This window comes from Epinephelus moara, chromosome 18 (genome assembly GCF_006386435.1).
Source record: "Epinephelus moara isolate mb chromosome 18, YSFRI_EMoa_1.0, whole genome shotgun sequence".
In the NCBI taxonomy this organism is placed as follows: Eukaryota; Metazoa; Chordata; class Actinopteri; order Perciformes; family Serranidae; genus Epinephelus; species Epinephelus moara.
This window is the reverse complement of record NC_065523.1, coordinates 2921572-2933237: the sequence shown is the minus strand read 5'-3', so window position 1 is coordinate 2933237 and position 11666 is coordinate 2921572. Positions and strand designations below refer to the sequence as shown.

The 11666-nt window shown below is 41.9% G+C and overlaps 1 protein-coding gene across 1 annotated transcript; it reads left to right on the top strand.

Moving 5' to 3' along the window:
* The first annotated feature begins 4599 nt into the window (after nucleotides 1-4599).
* Nucleotides 4600-5870, top strand: LOC126406117 (uncharacterized). Its single transcript, XM_050070306.1, has 2 exons — nucleotides 4600-4828; nucleotides 4872-5870. Exons 1-2 carry the CDS (start codon nucleotides 4767-4769, stop codon nucleotides 5731-5733), a joined length of 924 nt encoding a protein of 307 aa, XP_049926263.1. The 5' UTR covers nucleotides 4600-4766; the 3' UTR covers nucleotides 5734-5870.
* Nucleotides 5871-11666: the final 5796 nt, after the last annotated feature.

Sequence of the window (11666 nt, the reverse complement as noted above, 5' to 3'; positions counted from 1 at the left end):
AGGTAAAGGCTATAAGACCATCTCCAAGCAGCTTGATGTTCCTGTGACCACAGTTGCACATGTTATTCAGAGGTTTAAGGTCCACGGGACTGTAGCCAACCTCCCTGGACGTGGTCGCAAGAGGAAAATTGATGACAAATTGAAGAGACGGATAATACGAATGGTAACCAAAGAGCCCAGAACAACTTCCAAAGAGATCAGAGGTGAACTCCAAGGTCAAGGTACATCAGTGTCAGACCGCACCATCCGAAGATCCAAAAATGAAGCATACAAAGAAAAGAACACGGTACCAACTGTGAAACATGGAGGAGGCTGAGTGATGTTCTGGGGCTGCTTTGCTGTAGCTGGCACAGGGTGTCTTGAATCTGTGCAGGGTACAATGAAATCTCAAGACTATCAAGGCATTCTGGAGCGAAATGTGCTGCCCAGTGTCAGAAAGTTTGGTCTCAGTCGCAGGTCATAGGTCCTTCAACAGGATAATGACCCAAAACACACAGCTAAAAACACCCAAGAATGGCTGAGAACAAAACATTGGACTATTCTGAAGTGGCCTTCTATGAGCCCTGGGGCCTGTATCACGAAGCGAGATCAACCTTTCCTGGGTTACCCAGATCTATCCTGGGTTGACTAACCCTAACAATGGCAATCAGGATAATCGGTATCACGACGCTGGATATCAACTCGGTAACTCAACCCAGGGTTGCTTTATCAAGAGCCGTGAACGCGCACGCAGCGGACCAATCATAATCATGACAGAAGCGCAGCGTCACTGAGTGGCCTCACAGAGCGCCATATGTAAGGGGAAAAAAAGTATTTCTAGTGAGGATCAGAGATTAATTCTACTAAAATATGAGGAGGAGAAAAGCAACATTACAGAAAAGGCCAACACTATGGCAGCTGCAGGAAGAGGAAACATGCGTGGCAACGCATAAGGGGATGAATAATGTTTAGTTTTAGTTTAGATTAGTTTATTTGCACATAATGTTAAAAACAGACAGTATAAAATTTACAAGATTAAAAAAAGAAAAGTGCCGGAGAGGTTAGAAGCCACTGAAGGCTTATCAAAGAAATTCCCCTGTCAAAACATCAATGAAATCACATAATAGAGAAGAAAAAAAAATGGGTAAGGAAAGAAGAAAGAAAGGAGGAGAGAGGGAAAAATCAAGACAAAATAAGGTAGCAAATAAAATTATGTGTAGGTTAAATTACTCTTCACTGTTTCAAGTAGCTACAGTACCTGTACCTGTACATCTGACACTGATCACACCCTTGAATCCCATGAAATCAATGCTGCGCAGATGAATTGCGTATATTACAATTATCGTCTAACATCATTGCATCTGATAAATTGGTCTTCTTTGTCATAACGTTATATATGCTACAATAAAGCTTCTTTTTTTTTCTATTAAGATTTTTTATTACAAATTTTAAACATAAACAACACAAACGGACAAATCACCAAATTAACACAGAAAACGCAAAATAAACCCACAATTGAACACTAAATAAAAGACACAAAAAATAAAATAAAGTAAGTAACTAAAATAAATAAATAAAAGGGGGTGGGGGAATGCAAGAGTGGCACCCAGTAAATAGCAGAACACAATATTATGCTCTCATTATTCCATTTGCACAATCATGAATCCAACGCCAGACAGAACTGAAGTGATACAGGGACAGTAATTAACACAGTCTAATTGATTATCATTGACTCACTTTACAGAAAGGGAAGAAGCAGAAAAGATAAATAAATCAATAAATGTGAATAGCAAAATAAATAAAAACATTTCATGAATGAGCAAAATACACACACAAGCCTGGTCAGGTAAGGCTGTTGCGAACAATGTCCCAGTGGCCCTCATGGCCCTTCTCAAAGTCTTTTAGCAGGCCAGCTGCACGTTCCATGTTCAACAAGTCTAGATATTCCTCCATCCATAATTCCCTGGAAAAACAGGCTGGTTTGCGTACTTTCCAGTTCATTAGAATTAATCTTGAATTAAGTGGTAAGGCAACCCAGAGTCCAAAGCTGGTCAACAATGATTCCAAAACTATTATCTGGTATATGGCCGAGCAGGCATGCTGAAGGACAGACTGGAAAATTAACATTGAATAATTGTGACAATAGGGATGTTACCTCTAACCAGAGTGTTTTGATTGCTGGGCAGTCCCACAGCAAGTGGAGTAATGTACCACGGTTACCACAGTTCTTGTACTGTATAATCCTAAATCTGACACATTTAGAAATGTGCAAAGCTGATCTCCAGATTCTATTCCGTTGAGAAGGAGTTAAGGATATATTGAGATCATGCTCCCAAGCCCGCTGAATAGGAGAATATGCATTAGGAATAGCTCTGAACATTAAACTATAAATATTAGAAAACCATGCCTTTTGAAAATGTTGCCTTTTTCAGAAGCTGATCCCAGTCAGAGCATGAGGCTGGAGAGGCGCCCTCTTTACATTTCTTGTTTATAACAGATGATACCTGTGCATATGTTAAAAATGATGAGTCTGTAATGCCAAACTGATTTTTGATTTGTTGAAAGGAAAGAAGAGTGTCACTAAAAATTTGACCAACTGAAACAATGCCAAGTCTCTGCCACGTTTTATTGTTTAAGGTGCCTGCACCCGATAAAAAGATGGGATTGCACCAAATAGGACAGGATGGAAGAGAGAGCCCCTCGATGCCCAGTCTCCTGTGCCACTGCTTCACTATAGAGCAAGAGAACCTAATAATAATGCTTTCTAGGAGAGGAGGAGGTCTGGGGCAGTACCACAATGATGACAATGATATGTTTTTATGGCGAGATAAAATAGTTTTCTCCAGCCATTCCCAACTACCTATCAGGACGTCAAGTTTATAAGCCCATGTTAGTGGGTACCTTGCATTATATGAAAGATAGTACTGATATACATCTGGGACCCCTAACCCACCCCTGGATCTCGGTATACTTAACTTCTTAAGAGCAATTCTGGGTTTTTTATTATTCCAGAGGAATTGGATAAAAAGAGATTTGATGTCTCTAAACCAACATTGAGGAAATGTGTGATAATATGAATGAGTCTAGGTAAGACATTAATTTTCAATATTTCCGTTCTTCCCCAGAGAGACAATGATAAGGCTGTCCATCTGATGATGTCGTCCTTGATCGACTGGAGTATGCCGGGGCCATTTAGACTAAAGATTTTAGTAATAGGAGAAATTATATTTATCCCCAGATATTTCATTCCATTTGTCTTCCAAATAAAAGGGGTGCCTTTTAAATCAGATTTAAATGTGTGAGAGTTGAGTGGGATTGCCTCACTCTTATTCCAATTAATCTTATAACCAGAAAAACTGCCGAATAGATTAACCAAACTGAGAACTGCATGTATGGAAGATGCTGGTTTACTTAAGGTGAGTAATATATCATCAGCATACATATTCAATTTAAAACTATGTCCAGGGAAATCCACACCATGTATATCAGTGCTGGCACGTATTGCACATGCTAATGGTTCAAGAGCAATAATGAAAAGCAGGGGACTGACCAGGCAACCCTGCCTCACACCTCTTTGTAGAGGGAAAGGTTTTGAAAGTAAACCATTAGTTTTAACAGAGGAAAATGGGGCACTGTAAAGGGCTTTAACCCAGTTTATGAACTTAGAGCCAAAACCAAATTTTTTAAATGTGAAAAATAAATATGGCCACTCTATCTGATCAAAAGCTTTTTCAGCGTCCAATGATGCTGCAATGATTGGAGACTCACTGGAACCAGCATGTAGCATAATCTGAAAAACCCTTCGCATATTATTTGATGACAGACGACCTGGGATAAAACCTACTTGATCTAAATGAACTATAGATGAGACTACCTTCTCCAAATGGAGTGCCAAAGTCTTAGCAAAAATCTTATAATCACAATTCAACAAACTTATAGGCCAGTAGTTACTCATCAAAACGTCTTTCCCTGGTTTGGGTAACAGAGAAATAGTAGCTTTACTCATAGATGGGGGCATGGATTTGGACTCCAGTATTTCATTGAATAATAACAGTAAATATGGGGAGAGCTGTTCTTTAAAACACTTGTAGAATTCAATCCCCAGACCGTCATCCCCTGGGGCTTTACCTGAGGACATTTTCAAGATTGCACTCTCAATCTCAGTTTGTGTAACTGTGCGTTGCCACCAAAAGATTCAAAATTGCCAGCGGGCGCTCTGGTCGCTGGAATCGCTCTGCACTGCCAGCGTAGCAGGCGCTGGTAGCTGCTGGCAGCGGCCAAAGGGGCGGGGCGGGCGCTGCAGATGTCTGACCAGCTGTGCAAATATGGATGAATAAATCTACTATCACTGATGTCTATACTCTGTATTATTCATGACTTTAATTTCACAATTCAAGTACTAATTAATAAACACACAATAAAAACAGTCATATAGCCTTTATAAGTTTTTTATTTGTGTAAGTTTACCCTCCTGTTGGCACGTAGGACCATTGAGAAATGTAATTGGTGGTAAATAAGCGGGAGCTTATTGAGAAATGTAATTGGTGGTAAATAAGCGGGAGCTTATTTGGGGGGAAAACAAAGTCTATAAATATAGCATACACATCTTCCGGTTTCCTCTTTCACCATGGATCGTACTTGGGGAAGCCTCCTTTGTATTGCTGCAGTCTATTTGCTGAGAAAACGGAGAGCCCGGCGCCGTCGGTCCATCTGGGTCCACAGTGTGTTGCAAACCCGGCAACTCCACGGTGAATTTCACCGGCTGGTACAGGAGCTTCGTTTTGACGATGTCTGGTTCCAGCGCTATTTCCGACTGGACAAGAGTCAATTTGATGATCTGCTCACCAAGGTTCCGACTGGACAAGAGTCAATTTGATGATCTGCTCACCAAGGTTGGTCCACGGATCTACCGGATGGACATCGACTACCGGCAAGCCATTGGTCCCAGTGAATGCCTGGCTGTCTGTCTGCGGTAAGCTTCTCTCCCTCTCCCAGCCCCCAGAAGACTGGAGAGCCATTTCAGCCGACTTCTATGACCGCTGGAACTTCCCTAACTGTCTGGGATCCATCGACGGAAAGCATGTCGTCATCCAGGCTCCAAAGAACACTGGCTCACTCTTCTATAACTACAAGGGGACATTCTCTATTGTCCTCTTGGCAGTTGTGGATGCTCGATACTGCTTCCGTGTGGTGGATGTTGGTGGTTTTGGGAGGACCAGCGATGGAGGGACCCTGGCCAACTCCACCTTTGGCCAGGCACTCACCAGTGGGACTCTCCAGATCCCAGAAGATGCCATCCTTCCAGGAGCTGATCACTTGGGGCCACAACCCTACGTGTTTGTGGCAGATGAAGCCTTTCCCCTCCGCAGGGACCTCATGAGGCCTTTTCCAGGAGCCAACCTCCCTCCAAGGAACAGGGTCTTCAACTACAGGCTGTCCCGAGCGAGGCTGATTGTGGAGAATACCTTTGGTATTCTATCCTCTCAGTGGCGCATGTACCGGCGGGTGATTGGTCTGAGCCCTGAAAATGTGGAGGCATGTGTGAAGGCTACCTGTGTCCTGCACAATTTCCTCAGGAGGAACACCACCACCAGGAGGGAACCAGTGCCTGTGTCAGAGGAGGAGGTGTCAGTGCTGCAGGGCTTGAGAAGAGTGGGGAGCAACAATGCTGCACGGGAGGCCATCCGTGTGAGAGAGATCTACGCTGCCTACTTTTCAGCTGAGGGTGCAGTACCTTGGCAACCCAGGGAATGATCGTCATTTCATCATCCACAAAAAGGTTCTTTTAAGAACCAACCACATTAAACTAAAGGCATATTTCCTTTTTCTGTTGGTCATTTTTTGTTCTTCATTGTCTGGTTCAGAAATAATATTGTTCACACAAGACACAGTTTATCATTATTATTACTGAAGACAGAGTCTTATTCCAAGTGTCATGATTTTTTATTTCAAATATTGGCCCTCTGTTGATTGTAGTAACTAAATTTTATATGTAGTCACATTTTTAACCCTCTCTTGAATTAACTGAATTAATCTTGTCATAATCTAATAACATCACATGAACAAATCTATTTACCTTTTGGTCCAGAAGGCATCTGAAACATGCATACTGTTAAAAGCTAACATCATATTCATTGATAAAAAATAAAACAAAAAAACATCATAAAATGAAATTTTTTTTTTTTTTTTAAGTATTTATTGAAATCACAACATTTGTGTTGAAATGGCTCAATGGTATTTTAAACGTCACATTGAGTAAAAAAATTATTGTAAACAGAATAATTAAGACAATTTATGCAAGGAACAGGATATGGTACAAATGGGAGGGAAACTAAACTCAAAAAATAACTGGCTTTTTAAAACACTGGATATTGCTACAGGACTGTAGGTGGTGCTATAGGACAAAGAGTGACACTAGGTTACAATATTGTGCTTTTTAGCACAATTAAATCATCAAAATGTTTGAACAAAACAAATGTGTTGTCATTTTATGTAAATTTGGTCTACTGACCATACAGTCCCAAAATAAGTGTAAAATTGGTGATAATGAGTTAGAGTTGATGAACAATGTGAAACACAGAATTGGGTGATAATTTTATGCTGCATGCTTTGTAACCAGTCAAACCAATTTGACACAGGAGGACAACAGGAGTAAATTTGATTCATATAATATTAACAAAAACAAAGAACAATTTCCCTAACAAAAAAAATGTGTCCAAAATCCCAAATTAGCCTTCTTGTTCTTCTGCCTGTTGGCAGGTTGCCTCAAAAATCAGTCTGTGAATTTTAAATTTCACGTCTGCCTTCCTTCAAGCTGACAGGGCCTTGAGGTCAGGGAGAAGACCCTCGAAGAATAGTCTGTCTGGGTCAGGGGGTGCTGCCGGTGCTGCCTGGCTCACAGCCTTCTCCATGGCACCCATCAGCTGCCTCTCAAATGGGGAGAGGGTACTCTCATGTGCCCTCTTCTGTGGCCTGAACCTCTCTCTGGAGGTAGATGGTGTGGGTGTCGGTGTGGGAGTGGGTATGGTCATGGGTGTGGGCGTGGATGTGGGTGTAGGTGTGAGTGTGGGTGTGGGTATGGGTGTGGGTGTGGGTGTTTCTGGGTCAGGGGGTACAGGCTCCAGGTAAAGGGTTATCTCCTCCTCCATCTGACTGGGCTCTGTGACCTGGCTGGCTGCAGAAAACTCTCCCTGCTCCTGACTGCTCTCGCTGGCAGCAGGCATATTGCTGCTCGTGGCCCTTTCCTCCATGAAAGGATTGAGGAAGCTCATCACTTGGGTGTAGCGCCATGGGAGTTGGCCTGAAGCCTCACTTCCACTCCTGTGCCTGTCCTTTTCCTTCTTTCTCTCCCTTCTGTATGTGTCCCTCAAGCTCTTCCATCTTTTCCTACAATCCTCAACTATACACAACAGACAGAAAAATCAACACCTCTCCCTCTGTGTATTTTTAGATAGATAGCCTTTATTTTCCCATAGGGAAATCTGTTTTGACAATCTGTCACCGCCAAACATTGAACAACATATGAATATACATAATGCACAAGCACCAACCAGACATTGTGTCAAGCTGATTGGAAAAACAAATAGTAAATTATATTATTTATTATATATTGTAATAAATAGTTAATCATAATCATTATATCCTTTGTAGTTAGCCTAAGTTACCTGTTCACCTAGCTTGTGGTTTGCATTTGTTTACATGGATCTACACTTATATATGTGCCTTTACTTACCAGATATGCCAACAATATCAGACACCTGTTTCCAGGCATCATTCTTTTTTTTGATGTCTCTGTATATGAATAAAGACACATCATATAAGACTGGGAAAGCTGCAACTGTACTTATAAGTTTTTCCTCCATTTTCCTCTTTCTTCTTCTCTGTTTTCTCTTTTCTTCTTCTCTCTTCTCTTCTCTGTTTCAATTTCTCCCTCCTTCGACTTGAATCCCGGTCTGCAATTGGCTGCTGCTTCGGCGGCGGCGCTGCTCATTTGCATAAAGTTCAGCTTCTGTCAACTTCAGCTTGACGCTCTGGTCGCCGGCATCGCGCTGCTCGCGGTCGCTCGCTGCAGCCGACGTGAGTGACGCCCTTCGTCGTGAGTGTTCATTGAAAATGAATGGTTGCTGGCTGCTTATGACGCTCATGAATCTTTTGGTGGGAACGCACAGTAAGAGGGGCGTCAAGAGCATCTTTATCAACTGAACTGACTCTCGAAAGGTTAAAGCGTGTGAAGAAGCTATCCAGCTCACTTTCACTGGACTTATTTTCTGAACTATAAAGTTTAGAGTAATAGTTTTTAAAAGACTGATTAATTATAGTTACATCATATTGTAACGTACCGTTCTCATCTTTAATTGCAGGAATTGTCTGCCTACATTCTATATGCTTTAAACTATGAGCTAGTATTTGCCCTGCTTTATCTCCAGTTTCAAAATAAAGTCTACGCAAACAAAAAAGAGCAAATGCTGTCTCCTCATGCACTAACCTTTGCAAGTCAGTTCTAGCGGTGAGAAGAGATTTTCTCAAATCTATGTTGGATGGGTTCAGCATGTGCTGCTCCTCTAAACCCTTAAGTTTATTGTTTAATTTGGTTTTTATCTCCACACGCTTTTTTCTCTCTGCCGAGGCGAAACTGATCACCCAGCCCCTACAGGTAGCCTTAAAGGCCTCCCATACAGTGGCTACACATGATACAGAATTTAAGTTTATCATGAAAAAGTCAGAAATTTGTTTTTTCATAAGGGAAATAAACTCTTCATTTTTTAGAAGTGATGTGTTGAGTCGCCATTGCCTAGATTTACAGGGGTTGGTCAAAGGAAAAAATGTAACTAAAACTGCAGCATGGTCACTTCCAGCAATCGTATCCATTTTAATCTCAAGAACATTTTGAACTAAGTTTGAAGACATCATAATGTAATCTATTCTGGAGTACGAATTATGCGCTCTAGAATAAAAGGAGTACTCTCGAGCTTCTGGGTTAACCAGACGCCACACATCTATAACAGCAAACTGTGATTGAAACTCCCTTAGTGCTACTGATATCTGTTTGTCTGAAGGGAGGGGGGGGCTAGATTGATCTAATGCAGGGTCACAAACAGAATTAAAATCACCACCTATAATAAGAGGTCCTTCCATTGACTGAGATATCACTGGGCTAAGAGAAGCAAAAAACATAGGTTGTAGTGTATTTGGGGAATACAAATTCACAAGTGTCAATTTTTCATTTACAAACCGGCCCGAAACTATAACAAATCTTCCATCATTGTCATGATGCATGCTAGAAAATTTGAATGGGATCTTTTTGGAAATAAGAATACTAACACCTCTGCTTCCTTTAGCACCAGGGGAGGAGAATACCTGCCCTACCCATTTCTGTTTCAGTTTATTCGATTCTGTGGCGTTCAGATGAGTCTCCTGCAGCATGGCAATATCACAGTTGAGAGAATTTAGATACACCAATATTTTGTAACGTTTGATTGGATTATTAATTCCATTTACATTAAAACTAACCAAAGTAATTTTATTCAGTCGTATATCCATACAGTAAGAATCACATCATTTAAATCAAAATACTGATAACATGACGCGCCTCAGCACCAAGCAGACACCGGCCCCGCAGGTAATCAGTGAGGCCGATGCGCAGCAGGTGCGACGGCGTGCACCAGGGCAAATGCCCCGAAACCCCGCTGCAGGGGAAAGCATGTGAACAAGAAATTAGGAAGGGTGTCACTCTTGCATCAAAAGAAGAGGGGAATAACAAATGAACACTATTTACCAGAGGAAAAAAATAGTACATAAACACCGACAAAAACATAAACATATCGGCCGATTGGCCAATCCTGGCACAAAAGCCAGTTTTGGTTCCCATATCCGCGATGATGCGGCGAAAACACGACTAGAACCCAGCTTCCCCTTATCATATGAATCCAGTAGAACTCAAATAAAAGATACCCCCAATTATTATAAAATGAACGTGATAAATGAAAAATTATAGCCTAAATGACAAACAGTTTTGAACAGTTCAAAGATGGCATATCATAGCCCATAACCTATTTAGGGGGGGGGGGGGGGGGGGGTAAATTGTGGAACCGCCAGTAAAGTTTTAATGACACATTTTCAAAATCCAACCTGTGACGTTGTGGGCTCCATAACACCATGGGCACCGCGTTCCTAGATCAGTCAGAAAAACTCTGGAAGATGTTTTTTCAAGTCCTTTTCTGCATCCTTGGGTGAGGTGTAGGTAAGCTTTTCCCCGTTGATGGAGACAATGAGCGATCCTGGGTAAACGATGCCAAATCGTACCCCAGCTTTGTGAAGCCGCTTCTTCACGTCGTTATATTGGGCACGTCTCCTTGATTCTTCTGCAGAGAAATCTTGATATACTGAAAAGCGCTGGCCTCCCCAGGTGAGCTGTTTTCTGGTGGCAGCTCTGAGGATGTCTTGCTTGTCTCTCCAGCGCAGCAAGCGTAGGATGATGGGACGAGGTGGCTGGTCCGGATTTGGCATCGGCCTTGGTGTGCGATGCACACGGTCTATCTCCGGAGCCAGCTGGTCATTTGGTCGGTCTAGTATGTAGCGCAGGATATTGTCCAGTGCGCCATAGATATCGCCCGCCTCCATACCTTCTTTGAGCCCCACCAACCTTAAGTTGTTGCGGCGACTTCTGTTTTCCATATCATCCACTTTACGATGTAGCGTCTGAATCTGCTTGGTAGTTTGGGATAGTTCAGTGGAGGAGCTTTCTACCTTGTCCTCCAACTCTCCGATGTGGCGTTCCTCATTGCTTAATCTGTTGAGCATAGCTGTGTCTTTATTAAGGCTGGAAATGGACTCAGCCATGCTGTCCATTTTGGTATCAAAATCCTCTCGAATTTGTTTGAGCTGGAAGGCAATACTTCTGGCCCACCTAGGTGTGTCTGTCAGCTCATCCTCACTGCACACCTGTTGCTGCTCAGAGGCACAAGCCAGCTGATGAGTGCCGGCTGCCATATCACCGGACACGTTTGAAGCGATTTTCTTCTTGCTGCTTCTAGTAATTCGGTCACATGAGTCATCAGGTGAAGATGACACGCTAGACGCCACCTCGGCTCCCCGTAATTCATGATTTGCTCCAGATTTACCAGGAGACAACAGATATAACCGTCGGACTTTGGTAGTATATTGACAATATAATTGGTTATGCTACAATAAAGCTTAAAGCCGACGCCACAATTAAATCATATCAACACCAAATTGATAGTCTGAATAAAATCATCCTGATATTGAGCTATGTTAGAAATTAACAGCTGCGCAAAAATATACCTAGTCTCCCTCTTTAAAAAACAAAAAGGAAAATCCCTCAAACACCATGAAGTGTAGACATGATAGGCTAATTTCCACATATCCAGCAGCAAAGCTGTCAATTAGGCCCATTATCTTTAACAAGGATCATTTCCTCCAACAACAAAACAAAATGTTGGCACTAATTAATGGTGCTATTAAGTGTCCGCAAATGATCAGTTTCTTTCTTATGAAGGGAGGGGATGAAATTTCGACTTCTTTCCACTCCTTTTTGAACAATCTTTTCATTGTCTGTTGTTGTTGCTTTCTTTTCTTTTTTAATGTTCAAAATAAACTTTCAAATCAAAATCAATCAAATTAATTAAACTTCCTGTCATGACTGGGCTGCATTTCTGTCAGCGGAGTCA